Source organism: Paramisgurnus dabryanus, chromosome 9 (assembly GCF_030506205.2).
Source record: "Paramisgurnus dabryanus chromosome 9, PD_genome_1.1, whole genome shotgun sequence".
Lineage (NCBI taxonomy): Eukaryota > Metazoa > Chordata > Actinopteri > Cypriniformes > Cobitidae > Paramisgurnus > Paramisgurnus dabryanus.
The window spans coordinates 24,415,921-24,439,589 of NC_133345.1; the positions used below are offsets into that span (position 1 = coordinate 24,415,921).

The 23,669-nt window shown below is 42.6% G+C and overlaps 1 protein-coding gene across 1 annotated transcript; it reads right to left on the bottom strand.

The window, feature by feature from the left end:
- Positions 1–439: 439 nt before the first annotated feature.
- On the bottom strand, positions 440–23,565 carry tle3a (TLE family member 3, transcriptional corepressor a). The gene is made up of 21 exons (XM_065279002.2): positions 23,158–23,565; positions 22,453–22,640; positions 21,668–21,768; positions 21,386–21,449; positions 19,917–19,961; positions 15,476–15,538; positions 15,261–15,365; positions 10,248–10,455; positions 9,353–9,360; positions 7,196–7,318; positions 7,047–7,097; positions 6,545–6,697; positions 5,796–5,925; positions 5,311–5,474; positions 3,840–3,913; positions 3,379–3,628; positions 3,044–3,291; positions 2,807–2,954; positions 2,570–2,720; positions 2,234–2,310; positions 440–1,852 (listed from the first exon to the last, which is right to left on the bottom strand). Exons 2-21 carry the CDS (start codon positions 22,474–22,476, stop codon positions 1,745–1,747), a joined length of 2,295 nt encoding a protein of 764 aa, XP_065135074.1. The 5' UTR covers positions 22,477–22,640; positions 23,158–23,565; the 3' UTR covers positions 440–1,744.
- Between the last annotated feature and the right edge of the window lie 104 nt (positions 23,566–23,669).

Consider the following 23,669-nt stretch of genomic DNA (forward strand, 5'->3'; position numbering starts at 1 on the left):
CCCCAAACCTCTTGATTGAGAGCAAGAAAGTTCTAGAAGAAATAGGGGGCTGCTATATAGACCACTCAGGAAATGCACACTTGTGTCTATGTGGGGGGAGGAGAGAGACCGTTTCATAGCCGAAACCATCCGACTCTGCTTTTATAGTCTTACAAAAACATCACTAAAGAGGAAAAGGAATGGAGTTCTCAAAGAGAGCCTTTTCCTACACAGGAACAAGCCTAAAAAGAGGGCCTGGAGAGGCCATTCATCTCAGCTGACCCCCTAATAAGAGTGCTCGACTACCAACAGAACATTCGGAGAGGACGAAGAGCAAGGTTTGCGTCATGCTTTTTTTCTTGAGTACCTTGAAGTTCGGTTCTCCATTGATGCGTCATTACAATATAGCTACTATAAAACTAGTTTACAACACAGAGAGAAAGATACTGAAGCATTCATGTAATTTTTTACAAAAACAGTTTATTGAATTATCAACAACTGTACATATCTTCAGTGACAACACAGTTTGCTACATACTTTGGTGTGTGACGTGTCCGTATCTACCAGCCGTTTGCGCTTAATTTTGGGAAGGGTTACTAACAGTGATGCTATAAACAAGCTGGACAGCAAGTCAATGCCTGTGTTTGGATAGTGTTATGGTCCGTTTGGTTCATCATCTGCAGACATCTTTACTCTGTGCTTTCTTTATATGGAACACTATCCACACAACCACAGTGTACGTCACTGGGAATAAGGAGGGGTGGGGGAATTAATCCAAATTCTGAGTCTTCCACAATAAGACACGATGTTATGTCCTGATCATAACGACAGCACAATGAAGTCACAGGTTTGAGAGTAGTCCTCTACTAATTGGTAAATACAATCTTAATTTAAAATCCAGGTGAAAGGGTCTCTTTCTCTGAAGCCAAGAGTAGGAAGGCTGATGCAAATGCCCCTCCTGCAACGCTTCGGTTGTACTCTCGGGTGCCTTGCATGGGCTTTGAGCCGCTTGAAAAAAAATCCACAGGACATTTTACAAAAACGCCTTTGTAATGCGATTTAGCTCAAAATTGTTTTTCAGGAGGGAGGGTGAAAAAGTAAATTAGATTTCCATAAAAGGTCAGCCTGGAAAATGAACTTCTCAAAAGGGGGGAAAACGGAATAGAATATCCTCAGAAAAAACGTCTTAATCTAAACTCCAAACCTCGAAGGGGAAACGAGGCATCAAGGAGAGAATGAGAGAGAGAGAAAATGATAACCATCACAAGTGTAACTGGACACCAAAATATAAATCTATAAAAGGCATTTTAATACTCCATTATGTACACTTTTCACATAGCCTCCACACAGATGAAGTTTCAGGACGAAGCACTGCTTCACGATGCATTATGGAACATCCTCACTGCGTAACGAGGACAAAAAATAGAAACAAAATCCAACAAATAAAAAAACAGCAAAGGAGGAAACATCAAGACTGTTCTCTAGTGCCATATGAACCGGGCCGAGCGTGCCAATGGTGGATGTGAGGGTCTTGTATGGGCTGCACGTTTAAGTCCCAAGTCCAGGTAGCTCAGTCAAGGTCACCCCAGCACCCACTTGATCAGAGCTCAGTCATACAGTTAGTGAGTGTGAGACAGGCAGTCAATCAGACAGACAGACGGGGGCTGTTCCTGTCTGTTTGACTAGAAGAGTCACTGGAGTGAGAAGTTGTCTGTCTTTCGTTCCTCCTCCAGAGGCCTGAACCGCACCAGCCTGTTACCTCAGTCTAGTAGATCACTTCATACACTGTGGCCTTCTTGTCTCCAGAGCCCGTTACGATGTACTTGTCATCAGCCGAGATGTCACAGCTCAGGACCGAAGATGATTCCTTTGACTGTTGAAAGATGAGAAAGAGCCACAATGAAATTCAACTGCATAAAAGTTCAGACATTCTCAGTTACTCAAAAGAAAATGCTGACGGACGCTTATACAGGCACTTCTCTACCCCCACCGACGATGCATTAGCTTCTGAGCCGAGCCCCTTCAGTCATAAACACTTGAAGGGTTATCATTATTTACTCTTAAGCTGGTAGACGTGAGCTACGCAAGCGGACCCACATCCGCACTAAGTGGTCAGGACCCAGCGTTAATGACATACTCCTGCCCATTTCCGCTGATCGAGACCCGGCCTTGTCAGGCAGCGGTCACTGTGCCCTTTCTACTGACTCAGGCAGCCTACACATTTCCTGTAGACAGACTGTATTGATCTCTGTACCTGGAAAATGCTGGCGCCGTAGGGAGTCCTCCATGCATTCAACAGATTGTCCTTCCCAGTGCTCACGAACCATTTACCTTGTCAAGGGAAATCAAACGTAATTAGAGCTCTGAACAGAGTACGGGCAAAATGGAGATATGTGCAGAAAGCAAAGTAAAAGACAGCCTGGTAGGAAAGGACAGCCAAGGTGGGGGAGCTGTGAGCAGTTCGATGTTATGCTATATAGAAGTAATGCATCACTTAACGTAATGCAAAGGATTACTGGATGCAGGCTTTTCCTTCCAAGTAAGTGACTTAAATTAGTGTCTGCACATAAGGTTTTAATCAGTCTCTTACCACAATAGGCAAACTTGAGAGACAAAACGCAGCTTTCGTGAAGGTGGAGCTGGTATTTGTCAGGCTTGGTGTGATGGAGCACCTCCACATTGCTGCTTTCCATGCCAACAGCCAGCCACTCGCCCGTCGGACAGTAGCCCAGAGAGAAGATCTGCGTTTGGGGAGAAGACAAAGTTTGAGCACCATGGTATTTTAATGTAGACCTACTTAACATACGTCAAGATATAAAGGGCCAACCTGAGATGTGAAGTCGTGCTGTTGGAGTTGCCGTCCCTCTCGTAGGTCCCAAGAGCGGACTGTGTTGTCAAGACCACCTGTCCATAGCTTGGTGCCATCGTGAGAGATGTCAATGCAGCTGGCACCATCTGTGTGGCCTTGGAACTGCCTGCAAATTATGCATAGTACAGTGTGAGTCAACTTCTCTATACCAAAACACAATAAAGAAATGCCAAAAATTTAGCTCTTCTCGCCCACCTGACAAGGGTCTGGTTGTGAAGGTCCCACACAGCGATGTTTCCGTCACTGCAGCAGGAGAAACACACCTTAGCGTCTGGGCTGATGGCAAGTGCGTAACAGGCCGGCGCGGAGGAGGTCAGTTCGGCTTTGATGCGAGGTGTCTGGGAGGCGAGATCCCAGATGGTGAGAGTGCTGGCCTCCCCTCCGACAATAAGAGTGCGGCCGTCAGGCAATAGCTTACAGGAGCGGATGTAGTTATCCCTGTTCTGTGGAACACAAACAATGTGAGGACATACTAAAACTGAACAGTTAATACAAAATGTTAGATGCACCAAAGAATTTGTGGTGCTTACCAGACAGTCTAGTTGAGACACTGGACTTTTACTTCCAGGTTGACTTATGTCCCAGATCTTAACGCAGCCCTTGCCGCCCGTGTAGACGTGCCGAGTGGGGTTACTGATAGTGACGGCACACACAACCTCACCGTGACTGAGGGTGTTAATTTGACGAGCGTGGCGGGGGATCCCTGGACCAATCAGAGCGTCCGGAGGAAAGGGCACAGGTTGCATCTGTCCGTCAGCGCTGACGTGAAACGAATAGGCTCTGAGACAGACAGACATAGAGAGAGAGACCTCTTCAGTAATCTAACAGCCAACGGTGCGCTGATTGAAGTGGGTTAATTAAATCAATTACGCCAATATGCGCAAGTAGTCTGAAACGAGTTATTAAGAGGGAAAAGGTTGTGCACTTAAGCACTCTAGTGGAACCATTACATAAATACTGTGGGAAAGAGAGCGCCGTGTTGGACACTTACGGTTTTCCTCCAGAAATTGAGGTGATGCTTCCAGGGAGGCCCGGGGCTCTCATGTGAGGATGCTCGAAACCCGCCTACAACAATACATGATGTGTTAGAACGGCAAAAACCATATATTATGCACCTGTGCAAACATTCACAACATTTATATCATCCACTGAATTTAACTTGACTAGATCAATGCATACTATAAAAAAACATGCAACCACAGAGGAATGATTCTCAGCTGCACCCTTCATTTGCCCAAAAGGATGAAGCAATCAGACGGTAGGCAGCGAGGTTGCCTGAGAGCCCAGTCAATGTAACGCTTATTTCACACCCAGTCACACACACTACATCACCCCATGCTCTCCCTCACATTTAATGTGGGGTATGTGGGGAGGGGAGAGATTGAAAGCAAGCAAGAAAATGAAAAGAAATGGTCAAGAGATGGGCAAGGTTAGGGGCGTGCTTTAAAGCAAAGGTAGAAATCTTAAAGGGATAGTTCGGCCAAAAATGATATTAAACCCATGATTTACTCACCCCCAAGCTGTCCGAGTTGCATATGTCCATCGTTTTTCAGACAAACAGATTTTCGGATATTTTAGAAAATGTTTTAGATCTTTCAGTTGATTAAATGTAATGTTACGGGGTCCACGACCTTCAAGTCCAAAAAACCTCATTGGAAACATCAACCACTACGGAGGCTACTCTGCTGCTGCTCTGTGCCCCCGCCCTCCAAATTTGTCATGCGTCACTAAGAAAAGTGCGTACACTACGCTAATACTCTCTCCTGAATACAGAGGAGTCTAAGATGGCGCCGCTACCGGAAGGTATTTATTTTCGTTAATAAAGTTTTAAATATGGATATTTCTACAACAACACTGCGCGGATTACCCTCAGAAGACCTTTGTTTATCATCCTGGAGCCGTTTGGATTTATTTTGTGTAGGATGGAAGCACTTTTTTTGGACTTGAAGGTCGTGGACCCCGTAACATTACATTTAATCAACTGAAAGATCTAAAACATTTTCTAAAATATTCGAAAATGTGTTTGTCTGAAAAACAAAGGACATATGCAACTCGGACAGCTTGGGGGTGAGTAAATCATGGGTTTAATATCATTTTTGGCCGAACTATCCCTTTAAGGCGATGCACAATTCTTCTTGTTTTGACTAAATGGTTCAATTATATCTTAACATGAATTTCAATGCATGCCTAGTTAAAGTGGGTGACTTTTGCATATTAGCTGTACTAAAATGTCTGGTCTGAACATCAATACTTGAATAGGCTATTATCACAAGCTTTCATTCTTTGAGAATCGTTGTTAAACATCTAAAGGCTTTCAGAGGGATTTGGTTGAACGTTGCAATGCTTTGCCCAGAATTGATTAATAATTGATCTACAATCTGTATTTTGAAGTATCTGCGATGCACCGGAGATCAATTTTCCCCACCCCTCTTATGGAGGTGCATGCTCCCATACACACTTACCATAGGTGAGCGTCCGTACGCGGCTGCAGCTGCCGCGCTCATCTGAGGGGAGATGTGAAGGCCGGCGTAGACTCCAGGGCTGGTCAGAGAGCCATTCATTTCATGGTGGCCCATCATGGCAAAGGGAGTCGGGTACGAAAGGGGGGTGCGTAGAGCAGGGGCGGCTGGAGACAGAGACACATCCAATCATAAATCAGTATCAGTCAGTCAGCCACGAGGAAAAAAGCTGAATTCGGGAGCAGGAAGATAAATCTCAATCTAAGACCTGCCTATACTGAGCTGCTTCAAAGATGCATCTCATGAAAGCTGCTTTAAGCTGTTAAAAAGGCAAGCCTAGAAATTTGCTAAAGCTTTGGATTATTTCCATATGCAAAGAACTCTTCTCCTTACAGTATTGGCCGTGTTTGCATGGCACGCTGCGGGTGGTGACGTCTAGATTTAAATGGCATCTTTTCTAAGGCTGCGGGTGTTGATTAGTAACTCACCCAGAGCTTCCATCGGAGGCTTGCCAAGGATGGGCCGCAGCCCAGGGGTGGTGCTGGTACCCGGAGTGGGGGCATCGTTACGAGGCGTGGGGGTGTTGGACTTGAGTCCAGGCGTGGAGGATTTGTCATTCTGGAGATGTGAAAGTAGAAAAAAGGGAGGGGGGGAAGACAGAAAGAGAAAGAGATAGTAAAAACAGAGTTAAAATCCCCCTAAACCAGGCAGCATCCAGGCAGAAGATTTAAGTGCTGGCTGAACCTAATCCAATCCAATTCTGACAAACTCACTACTCCTACGAAACTATAAACCCTGCTATTTATCCCCAAACCCATTATCCTGCCCTCGCTTCTCTCGCTCTAATCTTTTTTCTTTTTTTTGATGCACAGGACCAGAATGGTTAAACGCATTGAGTTATTAGCAAGGAAGACACGGCTGATCCAGCTATGGGAATGCATTATCCCTGACATTTACAGATGTATTTAAAGCTGAGGCTGAGAAACAGACATTCACTTTTGAGCCATTAGAAAGAGAGAGAGACTGGAAGATCAGAGGGCGCTCAAGGCTTCCCCACTGTTCAGCTCCCTCACTTATCAAACCCTTTTCTCAAACACATCATATAATTCTGCACCCGAGGCAAAGATTCAGATTATAGCCAAAGCTAATATGGTGTCAGCACTGCATTATTACGATTTAAAAATCCAGACAAAGCTAAAAAACGCAGTATTGGTTTTATAAATGCTGAGATTCTTACATGTCCGTGCTCCTTGTTTTTAGAGGAGGGGGTGCTGCCAGAAGAGGCCACAGAGGCGGGGCTGTTGGGTGTGTCCTTCTTTGCAGGGCGTGGCTTATCTATGCCATTCTCAGGAGGGGAGTGGGCAGGGCTGCCTCTGGGTGTGGCAGGGTCCTATAACACAAAAACAGAAGAGGAAGGAGTTAAGTTAAATATTCAACCAGCACTAAATATGTAAGGAATAACTGAAGATGGACTGTTGAATAATTAAAAAGCTTGCATACTGCATTACTGTGCATTAATTTTCAATAATTCAACAGTCTGGAGTCAATTATTCTGCTGATATCACAGTTACTAAATGTACATGTGTGCGCAAGTAAAATTTTGGCTACTAAAATGCTCCTGTGTAACAATTTATATAACCACAAAAGTGTATCTTGCTTAAAACAACACAAACCAGCATTATTAGACACATCTAGCAACCAATCACAAACAAGAATTTATATTCTTGACTATATCTTACCTCATTGGAAACATCAACCACAAGATCATCGCTTTTGTCTCCATCACTGTCCTGAAAACACAAAAACGATGATGCATTGATTAAACCATCAGCATTTCATTAAAAAATACTTTTTTAAATATATTTCAAGACCACATCACAGAACTCACATATCGGCTCATGCTGTCCTTGTCCTCCACTTTGCGTTTCTTGGAGTCCAAGCTGTAATCAGAAGACCCGCGGTGTTTCTCACTGGTTGTTCGTAGGCTGTCTGATGGGGAGATTGAGTTGTTCTAAGGAGAGGACAGAGAGAAATGTCACGACCCAATTAATTCATTTGCACATTTACTTTCAAAAGCATGAAAACCATCTTCATATCCACATGACTTCATTTTGAAAATGCCCCACAAGACCAACAAACCCATTCAGTTCAAGATTTTTTCCAAATCTGATTTCATTTGGTTTAATATGATGTGACAAAGGAATTATCTCAGTCCAGATTTCATTACAAATGCCATTAGAATGACAGGTGTTGGATCTGACAGGCTTCCAAGCTTGGAAAACAACAGCAACTAGCTCTTATCGCTCCGAAAGCACACACACTTAAAAAGCCAAAAGCATCCAATCCATTCCGGAGTCAAAAACCCAAAACATAATACAGTAAGACTTGCCAAATCGTATCTTTATAACCCACAGTAGACTAAACAAAGAAATATGTGCTGGCTGTACTACAGAGTAGATACAGTTAACCAGACCAAAGAAAGTTGTTTTCACTAACCCCCCACAATACCCTCCCTTCCTTCCTTTCTACACTCACTCCCTCCATCTTCTAAAACAGACAACAAACAGTTTCAAAGAAGAATGAACAGAATGTTAGTGGAGAACAACAACCCTTTATCTGTGAGAACCTGACTTTGGCAGGGTGTATAGCAGCTTGCAATAACCATTGATGGTTGCATCACGTCAGCGGTTCCTCTTATTGGTGTGCGGTCCAAATAGACAAGGACCACAAGGCGGACAAGAGCAAAAATGCATGCTTCAGATGTAAAAAGGGAGTTTTTTATAAACTACACAAGCCTTTCGGAGTGCTCTCAACACACTCCTTCCCATGAGCCTGTACTGTTCACAAGGGAAACAGGCCTCCAAATCGCTGAATTGTAAATTGCAACTAAGCAGAGGAGATGAAGTAGCAGATTGGGCAGAGCGCCCAATAGTTTCGTCTCCCTCTTCTTCTCTTTGCATGAAGTCTGACCTTTAAAGAGATGCTTAGCGTGACTCATTAAGCGGAGTCACCAGTGTGCTATCAGATGACCTTAGACAACACCAGGAGCACCGAACACACAACTGCACCGCCGTTGGAGCTCCCTTCGCCTCAGACATGACTGCACCCATTCAGCCCTCGCCGGGCTAGCAGAAACCCAATCTCACGGCCACAATCAGCCATCAGAGAGATTTAAGCCCCGTTGAATAAATGCCTTTTACAAGGGCACGGAGATGAGAGGGAGGAAAACAATTCCCGCGCCTGTGCTCATACATATTTATCGCGCTAGCAAAAGAGAGCAGAGAAGGGGCGGTAAACAAGCCGAGATAGCGGAGGGGTGGGGAGGAGGAGAGCGAGGGATACAATAAATCCCACAAAGGAGGGAGGGAGTCGACGTCGTCTTTAATTGTGATAAAATTATAGAGCCGAGCTAATCTGCGTGCTGTAATACGAGTCATTTCCCATCTGCGGCGCGATGCGAGTGCTTATTTCATAAAAAGCTTGTTTCTCTATTAGTCATTTTAATGAACGCAGATTACCCTTTCGTGCACGAGTTGCGCGTGCTTCAGGATGAAGGATCTTACTTGACATTTACATTAATGGAAATTTTCTTAGGCATGAAATGGGCCAAGAGGTGCTTTTCACCCAGTAAAACGAAGACACATTGGCTCTGTACCAAAACCTAGTGAATGGCCTATGCAGGCGCTGACTTAGGGCATCACTGCTTTTACAGAAGGCAATTCAAGAAGAAATAAATCAGGTGAGTTGAGATAAATGCTAATTATATTGCATTGCATTCAATGCGTTAATAAATGATTCTGTGTAATTCTTTAAAAAATATTTGTGCACTATGCATTTTTATGGTTCGTGCCATTAACTTCAAACTATATTGAAACCACTTGTGATTTAAAGTGCTACTCAACTCGCTGCCTACGTAGAGCATCTCTAATCTAATCTAGTAAGTAGTTGCCCATGTAGGCAGCTCACTAGGTTTTGCAGCAGAGCTATTAAACAGAGAGAAAGAGAAGGGCAAGAAAACAAAGGTAATAGGAAATTCAATACTCACTGTGCTCTCTATAGTCAGCAGACCCCGGATGGTGTTGAAAGACATGCAGAAAGGCAAGACAAAACAGAGATAAACAAAAGTCAGTTACCCTGACCGACTGACATTCAAAGTTAAGGGAGGATTTCATCGGTAGGTAAAATATGCATGTTATGTACACAAAACAACCAGAAAAAAACATTAGCATGTGTTCGTTCCCATCATTGCCAAATTGAGTGACAGGTTGAGTATGCGTGTATGTTAAAGGTGCAGAAAGATAAATAAATAAATAACTAAATAAAGAAAGGCAATTTATAAATGTATAATAAATAAATAAAAATGTAATTTACTTTTTCATATCATTTCAATACTCTTTGCAGAATGCCAAAACTCTTATTCAATGAAAGTAAATGGTAACCAGGTCTCCCAAAAGAAAAAGAGCACCATAAAAACATCATAAATGAACTCCAGAAGACTTTTATGGTTGTGAAGTAATATAAAGACAAACAGAGGCTTTGTATGAGGAACAGATCAAAATCTCATGTTGTTATTTGTCCTTAAAATCCACGTCACTATTTTGCCATGTAGGCATTTTTAGAGATTTGTGAAAGCATACAGGTTTCTAAAACATGTTGAACATGCTGAAATAATTTTTATTTTTGGAGAAACTGTTCCTTTAACCACTTAACAGCCTTCATTCACAAATGGAAAGTCATATGAGTAGCATACTCCCATAAAGCCTTAAGAAGGTCAATAATGTCAGCAGCCTATAAGAGCAGCAATAATAGTGATGGGGGAGTCGGGTGTTACGAGACAAGAGTTTTATTCACATAAGAGGTCTGTATGGCTGAGCAACTAATGTTTCACTCTCCTGGCTTAAAATGAGAGCAGTGTGTATATGCGTGCGTCTGCTCCTTACCTCGGTGCTCCAGGTCGTGGTGGTTTTTTTCATCTTTCACAGGCAGGTGTGGCTGACTTCCCAAGGCTCCCAAAGCCAGCAGGCCCGAGCCAGAGATTCCCGAGCCAGAGACTGGCGGGATTCCTGGTGGCTGGAGGCCAGAAGGGTGGGGGGGTAAAGCCACAGGACCGTGGGCAGCGTGAGAGAGGTGTTGAGCCTGGAGCTGCTGCTGCTGGGGAGAGACAGACGACAAGTGGGCCGGAGGGAAAGAAACAGAGCAATGCATGCCATAAAACTACACACACGCACAAACAGCTTCTGAGCCGCCCCATTCAGAAGCACAGGTGGGGGTCAAGGAGATATTTACGTCCTTGCAAAGTCGTATTTAAGGAGCCTACAAACAACCATGTCTTTATGTGGCTAGGAGCTTAGTGTAACCGTTAGCTAATTGACATACAGGCAAGTAAACCTGAAACGTAACACACAGTGCAGAATATCTTTGCAATTCAGTACATTTACCAAATTACCAAAAAAAATAAAAAAATAAACACAGTTCCGTTACCGCATATGCTCTGACACGTTCATCAAAAGAGAGTTGTCAAGCCCTATTTAAGATACAGTTTAAAGACAGCAGGCGTTGGAATGCTGTCAGCTCATTGGCTTAACACCACCTGCTCCTTAGCCCCATCAAAACGCTGGACGGCTATATTTACTCCCTTCACATTTGGGTCTGGTTATTACACAAAGTATGAGTCACTCGAGAAAACCAAACTTTAAACAGCACTTCAACAGCAGCTGGGCTGAGCCTTTGTGTGTGTGTGTGTGTTTTGTGCGGTGACGGCGGCCAAGAGCGAGGGGTCCTGCGCTGGCACGCGTTCAAGCCTCCAATACCTCCATCAATATTTGAAAAGCTTGGCGGAAACTGATGAGAATTAAAAACCACTCAGCATGGGAAGCGAGCAGTTTAAAGCAAGGTTAAATAATACTTAGCAGAGCCGCCAGTAAAAAAAAGAAAACACAACAACCACCCATCGTACACAATTTATTAGCATCCTCAGGAAGGATGAATTATTCAAAAGGCTGTTATAGCATATACCTCCCCACTTTTAACAGACCTCAATTCAATCGATGACCATTTACGGTCATTATCCGAGAAATCTGCCGTGTTTTTCCTCTTGACGTGGAAAGGGTAGATGTTATTGGCGAACGCGGTGGTACAACCTTTCAGAATTATCAGCAGGTCATTAATGCCATGCCATAAGTAAATATCAATACTAAAGGCTTATTTATAAGTCTGGAATGCTCCAAAAGCTTGCCCTTTCCAGTGGGTAAATCATTATTAAGATGTCCATCACAAACCCTTATTCGGGTTGAGTATAATTGCTAACAGCTTTGCGGATTATTTGCACAGCTGGCTGTATATTGAGGCTCGGGGCCTTTGAGATTGGCAGGAGAGCGAATGGTATATAGGAGAGCTCGCCTTGGGATTTGAACCTGCAACCTTACCCTCCCCAACACAACAGAGCTGCCAAGCCAATTATGAGCTGTGCCTCAGAGTGTGGATCCGTGATAAGGGAGCGTGTGAGGTGTGCATGTGTCGAGGAGAGACGTTAAGCGTGGGTGGCGGCGTATGTGCTTGGAGAGGAAGTGAAAGGGCAGGAAAAAGAGGGAGACCGCGAGATAAGAGTGGAAGAGAGTGATTGCAGGAGAGACGGTGTTGGCGGTACGATGTCAGGAACTGAAGAACTACCAGGGAAAAAGCGATTGTGTGTGGCTTCCGAAATGACTGACCACATGGGAAATTAAAGAAGCAGTTGATTCATGGGGGAGAGTCTCCCTGCTCATTCCAGCTAATGAGCCACTGATGTGTAATATGCATGGACAATAAGTGAACCCTCATTAGAGGCCCTGGCCATGAGAAGACGAGAAAATAAAGAAATAAAACGCCTCAAGTAATTTAATATTCCCTTCATAAAGACCTTCTCAACTTGTGCTAATCTTTCTCCTACAGCAAAACAACAAACGCAAGCACGGAGGGAAAAAATTAACCGCAGACATATATAAGTGGCTAAATCAGACAAACACTTCTATTCTCTGGCGTGTAAGCTAAACAACATCCTCTCGAGTTTAGTGCTGTAACCATGCAACATACTGGCCTGAGGGGGATCGAAACATAAAGCCCTATGATTCGCCCTCTTGGCTACAAACACACTTAATTGGGCCCATAGCACAAGTGGATGTGGATCTTAAAATCCACAAACACAGAGCAGACGTTTCACGGATGAAGCTATGAGATGGTTGAACGTATACTAAATTCCTAGTAAAAAGGACGGAGCGATAAACAATTTGCACATTTTTAACATACTGACAATTTACAATGTACATCTCTATTTATGTATTTGCTTTAAAATGGTTTAATTATCATTTTGAACGACCAATTAGATAAAGCATTTTACTTCAATTTCATTTATGTAAAAATAATTACTCTTTACTAAATAAGTAATAAAGCAATCACATCAGTTTTTTAAACATTTAAGTGAAACAGAAATTAATTTAATTTATGAACTTTAAATGATTAGTCAATTTTCTTAAAAAAAAATCCAGATAATTTACTCACCACCATGTCACCTAAAATATGTTGATGTCTTTCTTTGTTCAGTTGAAAATAATGTTTTTTGAGGAAAACATTCCATTATTTTTCTCATTTTAATGGACTTTAATGGACCCCAACACTTAACAGTTTTAAAGCAGTTTAAAATTGCAGTTTCAAAAGAGACTAAACAATTTAAAATGAGGCATAAGCATCTTATCTAGCGAAACGATTGTCATTTTTGGCAACAACAAAAAAAATATGCACTTTTAAACCACAACTTTTCATCTTTTTCCAGTCCTGTGACATGCCAGCGCGACCTCATGTAATTACATCATCATGTCAAGAGGTCATGGATGACGTATGCGAAACTGTGGAATGATACTAATTAATATCTTTGTGTCAGTTTATTGTTTAAAATGGTCCGCAAATGTGTGTTTCATATATGTAACACGTGACCTTTCCACATCATTACGCAATTATGTGAGGACGCGCTGGCGCATCACACAGTCAGAAAAGGACGTGAAGTTGTGGTTTAAAAGTGCAAATTTTTTATTTTCCTTGCCAAAAATGACAATTGTTTCGCTATATAAGACCCTTATGCCTCGTTTGGGATCGTTTAGGGTCCTTTGAAACTGCAATTTTAAACTGCATTAAAACTGTTAAGTGTTGGGGTCCATTAAAGTCCATTAAAATGAGAAAAATCTTCAAATGTTTTCCTTAAAAAACAATTTCTTCTCGACTGAACAAAGAAAGACATCAACATTTTGAATGACATGGTGGTGAGTAAGTTATCTGGATTTTTTTTAAGAAAATTGACTAATCCTTTAAATCATGCCATTCTATTTATTAGCATTTTTTATTACAATAGAAAGAAAAATTAGCCTCTGTAAAAAAAATAATAGCCTATTAAAATTATTGCAGAATTCAAAACTACTTCATTTTACACGCCTTGCAAAAATATTGCAAATATTTAGTATACTGCCCAACCCTACTAATACAAGCCCTCAAGCACATCCCATAGAATCTTGATACCAGACCTAACCAAACAAAACAGGGAGGAAGTCGAGCATGGGGTGAAAACAAAATAAAATGCGCACTGCTATGCTTACGGCTTTCTAAAATAAACAGGGCCAGCATAGATAAACACACTGTGGTAGGTGGGGCAGAAATGCTGAGCTGCAGGAGGCCATCTTAAGACCTCTGATCAAAGTCATAGCACAGCAGAAAAAAAACAGCTGCCCTAGATGCATCCTATTACCGGCTCTGAGCTTCATCAATAAGAGATGCTGGTTTCTGCACTGAGAAAGCGAGTGTGTAGCTCTCGTCTCACCTCTGCCTTAGACTATTTATGAGGACTCTGGCACCTACGCGAGCACGTACACATGGTCTGCTATGTGAATTACAAATGCTCACACAACTCAAAAAAAAAGGGCCTTGCTCGATAAAGCGAGTATCCCCTCTCGTACTGTAGAAGCAGACCTAACATAGACCTAAACACATAACATTTGCAATAAAAACATTTGATTTATGAATCATTCAGGTGATGGCCCAACATAAAAAAATGTATGGCTTCTACAAGAATTAGGTATACTGGCTTGCTATAATAACAACAACAAAGTTGTCATGCAATGGTCTTTCAAGAAGATACCATGGAATTTAAGAACAACCACATGCCTGCCCCGTTCAGACCTGATTCTAGGAATTATCTAGGAATAAATCACTGTTGAGGACCTAATTGAATTTCGATATCAGACGACACCCCCCCTCCCCAACATTTACCTCCCTTTTATCAGAATTATTTCTTAAAGAGGCAAATCAAAGCAGGGTCAACTGCTGTAATCAGATCAGTGCTGGCTCTGCTCTGGATGTACAAGGGTTAGATTTGTTTTTCTCTACATGCTGATAGTGATCCAGGTCACTTGCCACTGATCAATAAGAGACTGTTAGTTGGTAGCGGGAATTTCTAGGAAAGAAATAGGTGTAGCAGCTTAGAGCGTGTGTAAGTATTTAATTCCCAATGCAATACAGGTCAGCAGAGTGGAATGAAGCTTTTGATCTAAAACCTGATCTAATTAAAGGTATCCAGCATCTAAAAAAGAGCTTTTGGACACTGACTGTGTAGACAGTGGATGCTAAGGACACTTCGGCCACATACTGTATAGTGGGTACTAAATAAAGCTTGGATAATTGTGAAAAACAGTGTCGGCAATAAAAAAACACATACACACTCTCAATCAAAGATGCATGCACTTTATATACATGTTCAACACATTTCAAAAAGACATTCTGTAGAGGGGCTAACCTGCACTATTAAAACAAGCTACTAATTTTTTTTAATCAAATCTTAAACATTTTAACAGTGCTAATGCAACAATGTATCAATAACAGTGCAGATTTGCCCCTTTCTTATGGTGAAATGAAGTAATTAAAGGGGTACACACGGTGAGAGGCAGATTGGGAAGTCCACGTACCCCGATGATGGCATTCAATTCTGTCATTGTCACCTGCTTAGCACGTTCAACAGCTTGAGCAACCTGCTGTTGGTGCTGTAACGGGAGAAAGAATGATTAGATAAAAGCATATTCATAGTAATATGGTATATATTAAGACAAAAAACATGGCTTAAAACCATGTCCAAAGACGACGTAAATCTCACCTCTTGTGACAGAAAAGGCATAATCTGGGCTAGAATCGCATTGAGCCTTTTGGCAATCTCAGTCTGGAAAAGAGAAAGAGAGAAAAGTTTTTGTTTGGTAATTTACTTCTGTTAAAGTGCACCACTAAGCCTTTTTAGTGTTTCCCAACGATTAAGCCAATTACCACGGCAATCAGAACCGCTTGACTCGGCACGCTCCAAACTGCGTGATATTGACATGTGAAATATTTAAAACATTATGAGAGCCCAGGGGAGAGAGAGCACAGCTGCGATGAGTGAGCACTCCAAACCACACAGAGAATGAGCCAGATACACTGGAGATACGTTACGAGGACCACAGCACTTCACCTCACATCAGCCTACAGGTACAGTTTACTACCACACAAGGGTTTCTCTCCAATCTCAACTTTACATAAACCATAACCATCATCAGCACCACTTATATAATTGCATTAAAGAAACCCCTGCAGCAGTTGTTCAGAACCGAATGTGTTCATTTCAAACGTCTCCACAACAGAATTACTGCCAACTCCTGTTGTTTAGCAGATGTTAAATAATGCAGACGTACCCCGTGGACATGTTGGAAACAGACAAATGTGATAAAAGACTTAAGTGCTGACCGCAACAAAGTTATAAAACTCCTAAATTTATGACTTTCCACAATCCAAAACCTATAAGCAAGCCAGGGCTGAAATACAACCTCTTTGCTGCTTCAGAATTATGTGACCAAATAAACTGAATACTGTTTAACTTCATTAAACATGTATTGTATTTTTAAACAAATCAGAAATAAGCCCCACATCACAACAAAGTGTCCCTGTTACTTCTGTCTAATAAACAAAGGTGGATTAGGTACAGACTGCCCTCACCAGACCCCACCTTCATCATTTTCTCAGCATCCCACCCACCCACATTCCCCCTTCATCCAGCCCACCGCAGGGACCCAACCTTCATTCTCTCTCCACCCGCCTGACCGTTTCCATGGCAACTGTAGCCGAGCAGGCCCCGTCTCCTATCGCGCGCCGATCATTATGCAAATGGTACCTCAGCTTGACCGTAACAGCCTGTAAAATCATATTACGTGCACACAGGCAGGTCATTAAATTGAATTTTCGGCCTGTCGATCGGATGAGTGCCGCGCACGAATGGAGGATAAAAAGGCGAGCGATTGGAGAGGATGATGTGGGGTCGTTGTGAGAACACATGACAGTAAAAGGGGGTGGTGGGGGGTGAAGCCAGGGCTCTTCACCCAAAGGCTAAAGTAGGATGTGCTCCGTCTCTCCCCCTTTCCATCATCAGAAGCCGGCAGCAAACGGCACGGCCGACATCACAGGCCCTTCCAGTGATGAAAGGAGCTCACATCACAGGTCTGGCACTGGCTTTGACTGAGACCAAAGGAGAGCGTCAGGAAAGCCTCTGAAAAATAACTCTGCTACAGATACATCATCTATAGAATTTATGAAGCTCAGTTCAAGCCAGGGCCAGAACGGAGCACAAACACATCACAGGGATTTCGGCTATATTTTTCATTTCAATGGCAAACACGCGGAGCTGCGCAGATCAGGAACTTATTTATAACATATTGCCGAAAATGCCAAGCAGTTGCAGGAGGCAGACACAATATTTCTTTACAAGATACACTGTAACACCCAAGACAGTTTATCTCACTCCCATCAAAAGCATATAGATGTTTTTATTAAACCAGTTAAGAGAGAACTTAACCAGCATAAGCTAATCTATATGAAAGACATCCTGTTAATGTATAAAAATAATCTTATTAATCTTAAGTTTTAATGGTCACCATCAGTCTTATGCAAACAGAATTAGAATTTGTTCACCTAAATTAAAATCAGTTTTACTATACATGACCTTCAATGCTTTACTAAAATAACAACATAATATACAAAAAAATAAGCTTCCTTGCAGGTATCAAACATATCATCTAAAATTCTTATATTGTGCCCTATACAAATATTACAGTAAAACGAATGGTATGAGGATGTAAACATGATAATATGACAGGGTGATTCCCCATAACAACAACAGGATCAAGAGACACTAAGAGGTTTAGATTTCACACACCTAACTAGACTACAGAAAAATGTACTAGAAAGCATGTCAACAAAAAAAGTTGAAAAGCCCGATCGTAGTATAATCCTTATTTGCCGAGATAAACCGCGTCAATAGCAGCCTAACATTTGACAGGATTTGCGGAGGACTGGGGTGCATCGAACGCATTCCTTAAGGGCTTAACGCGACGTTGACAGCTGGCCGAGTGAGGTCAAGGGTTGCCTTATCTGACGCTCACTCGAAAGCTTCATGCTTTATCTTGCAAAAACAATCCTGCCGTCTGGGGAAAACATGTCCGACAACGGTGACGTACATAAAAAGCCAGCGTGTGTTGCACAAAATGCTTGCGTCTATAATGAAAGCGGCACTGTGCATTGAGCTGGACAAGCAGACAAGCTTTTAGCTACAACTGCAGATAAAAACAGGATGTCACTTTAAGCAGATGAAAGCCTGCCTCTTAAGTGGCGAGCTTCACGCTCTGGTACACAATTACAGGTACTCGGACCTGTCTAGCACCATTTCAAGAGCACTCCAGGGCCAGGCTGTCAATGGCATGCTGAAAGCTATTTGTCTGTTGCCATCAGTGCCAACAGAATGGAGTGAGACGCTGATGAGCATTGAATATAGAGGAAAACAACTGGTCCTTCCAGGCATGTGTCTCCATCACAAACAATACTTGACCTAGCTGGGTTGATGGGCCCTGTATTCTGCCGGGGTGAGAGGGTGGTAATGCTTTCTGACAGCCTTACACACAGTGCTAAAGGTATAACAAGGTCTATATACATGTTTGGAGGAGGCTAGCTTGCTGCATAACAAATAATACTGGCATTAAAATTTACTTTTGGCAACCCTTCTCCGATATGCATGTTTTTGAAGGGTCACTGTTCAGATACATTCCTTTTCACCTGGTTTTATGACCCGACCACCATAAACAGTGCGATGAATCGGGTCTGATTCCCACAATCCTCAGTCAGCGCTTCTTTAACTGAGGTTCTGTGTACTCACCTCACTGAGCCAGTCAGTTTACTTTGGCTCACATATAGAGGGACAATCCTGTAGTTAGCAAACACTTCCTAAAGCACACCTTATAAATCATTTATCAGCGCCCCTGTGTCAAGCAGGAGCTGACTGGCTCAATTTGGGTCTGACAGCGAGGAGGAAGCAGGCTTCCCTTAACGTCTCACAACAGGTGAGATCGACCCAAAATAAGTCACATTGAGGGTGCCTTAGTCATCACAGCAGCTCACTGGCACGGAGCAGCTGCCATTACTATGCTGTCTGCAGGTATCAGACGGTAGCGCACATCGTTAAATCTGGATTATGCCTCAACTGTTTAAAATACAAAGACCAAATGGAACGGATTGCGTGGCGATCAGAATTAATCCTTATTGTAGAGAGTAATATGGTACGGACCTATAGCAATTCATGCTAATTGGGTCGGTTAACCATTTTCTGTCTGGCATTCGTTCCGGGGTTCAGTTCAACCCAGATCAATATAGCTGGGGAAATGAATTAAAAAAAACTGATATAATTTGGTCAAATCAATCAGGGGCACAGTTTACACCATCACTCATCCCCTCAAAACCCCATCTTTAGTTTTTCTCTCATTCTTAAGTCGCTCTACTGCTAGTGGGGAGGTAAGTGGCTAACAGGAGTCATCACAGGGCAAAGCATCTGACAGGCAGAGAACTTGCACTGTGGACACTGATGGATCGCCATCCACCAGCTCCACCCTGATGCCATTAACCTTCATAAGGTGGAGAGAGGGAGCAGGTTGGGTTGTCTCTTGAGGTGGCTTAACTACATCTGGTGCACAGCACAATCTCATTATCATCTATGGGACAGGAAACGTGCGATACATCAAAATATTGCCAGGGTATGTCAGATAAGTCTTTGTTGGATGAGAACGCTGCATTTAAAGGACACTTTCAAATAAACATTGAGAAAATGCAGGGTAGGTATTGACCTGAAAGGAAGAATTAACAGTGGTCGGTTTTTGTCAAAGTGTTAATATATATAGGAGGTTGTCTTAAATGTGCTTACATAATAGTGCAGACTGTGCTCCCTCATTAAATCACACTGCCCCTCCTGCCAAAGTCCTTCCTTTAATCTTATCAAAGCTGTCTGAGCACACTCAGCTCAGCACAAACAGGAAAGGGGGGTTGACTGTGTGCATGTCTTTGTAATGTCCTGACTTTTAACCCATTTCTAAATACTCAAAAGTACGTGATCCACAGAATCTCATCTCTACAGAGCACACTTCACTTGTCTCCTAACACACCAGCGCGACTGCCTTGACTGACATCTACACACAGTGAGCTCTCAGGGATCCGTCTACGATTGTGTGAACAGGGATCAAAAGGATACATACCTGTTTGTGCATTTCAATGTTCAGCCCATAGGACATCTCGTAGTACTGAAAAAGGGAAATGGAAAGTATTCAGTTTTTTCTGAGACACATCAAACATTTTTACGTTATATCAGAGAGAGAAGAATAGAAAGTCAGATTCTGGAAACATCAGGTGGTAAGAGGAGAACAGGCTTTTGATGCACACTTTAAAATCATGTACTTTTGCACAGCTTCATTTTTTCTGTATGATATTGATAATGGAATACAAAGGAAATCCTAAAAGCTTTTCTAGCAATTGGGTTGCCACATGTTTGAACAAGGAAATGTAATAACTTCCATGGAATGCAATCACTGGAAGTGTTTTTGTATAATCACTTTACACTAATAAACAACAATGTCTAGGTAATTCAAGTTTACACCAGAGCATAACTACAAAAACTCAAAACAGCTTTTAATTTTTATTCATTTCTATATTACTTCCGCTTCTGGAATATTTTAAAATTCCCATATTTTTCCAGGTTTTCTTGTACTACTAACAACAGTCATGATCAATCAAAAGTTTAACCATACCAATACGATATTTTACAGCTTTCTGCATTCTTAAGGAATATTTTGTTCACAATATTTTATTTAAAGATGAAACAGGGTTTCCCCGTAATCCCAGCGGTCCCCTTTAAGTCTAGATGCTGACGCTATCAGCACAAACAGTCAGTGTGGGTCTATACTGTGTTTACCTAACCTCTCCTCCTCCTTTCTGACTGACATGCTTTTTCCTGTGAATGGAATGTTTAACTAGCGTCCCTGGGTATTGGTTAAAGTCATTGCTTGCGTGTTTACACAAGATAAGAGAATACACTTCCAGTTTAACTTTGTTTAGTTACATCGGCGAAAAGCTTTGTTTTTCTTTTCCCGATCGTAAATCCCACCGTCGAACATCTATGGTAGAATTTAGGCCTCTGGCGTTGAGTAAATTATTAAGCTTGTGATTAAAACTAGCACTGAATTGATATAGCCGTTTGTTTGTGTGTAAAATCTGGTTATCCAAGACAAAATAATGCAGAGGCTTTGGATTTCTGCTGCGATTGAGTATTTTCCCACAGACGCCTCTGGCACTCCTCCATCACCCCTCACCCAATTTACGGCCATGCATTTGCTGAGAGCAGCGTCTCCTTGGAGAATAATCAGATCCACACACAGAGGGAGGTAGAGAGAAGGGGGAGCAGAGGGGGAAAGGGGAGGGAAGGAGAAAAGGGGACAATGCTGTGGTCATTGACCCCTGCGGCTGAGGGGTGGTGTATGAAAGAGCCCGAGGCTAAGGGCAGTCAGTCAGAGCCCTTTAATAAAGCAGGAGGCTAAACTAAAAGCACCAGAGGGGGTTTCACAAACACATACTAAAACACACACGCAACCACTACCCATGACATGAAACAAGACATCTACCTACACCACATCCTCTATATTATTTCGGCATACATATTGGCTTTACTTACCATAACATAATGGCGCTGCATCTCTGTTTTCTCATTGGCCAGTTTGTCGTACTCTACTTTAAGACTGAGGTGAAAGAAAATATAAATTACTTACAACATATGCATTTAAAGCACTGTCAAAGCACTTAATTTTAAGGCAAAAAATTTTAAAAAAATTCACCCTTACCCCCTAAGCAAAACGTCAATTAGATTTGTTTTTCTCTCTTTTGTCTCTTAATATAATACAATTTAGCCAATTGTAATTCACAAGCTATTTACAGGAACATAATTCGAAATCATTACCTGTGATACTGGGCTTGCAGAAACTGAAATTCATCTTTGATCCTGTCGCAGGACTCTGCCACTGTGAATTTGAAGCCTGGCTGACCAGGCTGGTGGGGCGCCTGAAAGACAGCCATCACATCAATCAAACTCAATTACATCCTCAGAGAACCAAATTTGTTTTCCACTGACTGCAGAGCGAGGCTCTAATGCATTCTGGGCCCTGGGAGAGCGGCTCTAATATTTCAGCCCGAATGAGGGCTGGTGTGACATCTATGCTACAGTGACATCTGGGAGATAGCTGGAGCACCAGTAGCATTCTGACAAAAGAGGCAGGGGAATCTTTACAGTTCTTGGTCTGCCTGAAGGGGCAGCCGTTTTAGTGCTTCACATAAACACCAGCGGGAGAAATGGGGTCGACTCGCTTGGATGCGTCCGAGCGTGCCAAACTACGCCTGTAAAAAATGCTGTTGTTTTCACCCTCCCTCTCTCTTTAACGGTTTAAACCAGGTGTTGGCGGAAACAAAAAAAATATAAACAATACAGAACAAACCAAAGTGTTCTCAATAGAATTCTCTAGCATTCAATATTAACTGCTTGATTGACAATAGGTGTCTTTTTGAGCCCATCTTGAATGAGATTTCCAAATGCACTGCTCTTTCACTTCAAAGCATTATCATAGACATATGAAGGTGCACATAAGGATGTCGTTCGTCACGGGCGGACGGCTGTGCCCTTGCTCTCAAACTAAACTGATGCAGATGTGGCAATTATGGTACTATATCAGTTCAAGATGTACAACTTACCGGATGTCGGCCCTGTGGATACATCTTGAAATGTATCCTTTATTTATTGGAGGTCTGTTTGGTGGGGGGCGTCCACTGGCACGCCACTGTACCCGACGAAACAATCAGCCGGACACGAAGCCCACTGGACGCTGGGGGGCAAAATCCTCCTGTTCTCAGATCAGTGCAGCTCGAACCCTTTCCCTCTTCTTTGCAAACAATAAAAAAAAACGTGGTGGTTACATTCAAACATAAGATTATGGTGACGGTTTGAAACTCAATAACTTGCGGTTGACAACAGGACATGGGAGAGTTTTACAAGCGCGCTTATAACGTATTCTCACGTGCGCATAAAAACACTCGGTTTATCTTAAAAAAAATATTCCCCTGGTTTACCGAGTGAAACTTTAAGGCTGTAATGACGTTTCTACAAGCACTTAAGCTAATGAACAATCAGCACAACAATTACCACACAGTGTGCTCGATAAACACAAGAAGCCCTTATAATGCGGAGCGCTCGTGCGCAACGACACATTTCCTCCTAACAATTAAAATGCAACACGCTCAATTTTAGTTCGTTTGGGGAATGATTGACAAGATCACATATAGATCTCCACAATACGTGGAATAATAAACCGAATAAGCAGGTCGCGAATAAGTCGACAAAGTGATGAGTTGGTTGGATAACAAGCTATTGTCGCTAGCTAACCTGCTAGCCCATCGTACCTGTCTTTGTGCGTCCGAGCCGCCGTATCACATCCACCGTCTCAGCAACTGCGATCAACTTCTGAAATGTAAATCACCGCTTTAATTTTTCACTTTAAAATGAAACGCTTCCCAGTGAGCGCAAACGGCGACAAACATCTCCCGTGTGCGCTCTCTCTATCAAAAGAGGAGAGTCTGCTTATCCGCGCGCTGGTCCGAGGCACAGCAATAATAAACGCCAAACTCCACGGCACACAAAAATGTTCGCGTAATCCCTCAGAAAACACTGCCAAAAACTGTACTTCCGATTTTGAAGAGGTTTGAGAGGTTTAAAACTGAAACGTTGTACTTCTTCGTCGCTCGAGCATTTCCCCCTTCGTCCAGCAATGCAACCCTGTGCCACACACAGACAGTCTACTGACACGAGGGCCGAGCCGCCGCGAGAGCACATCTTTTTACCCAATCCGGTTAAAGCAAGGAGAGTTTTGCCTTGCCGTCCAATTGCAAGACCGCGTCCCCACGTGGGGACAGCA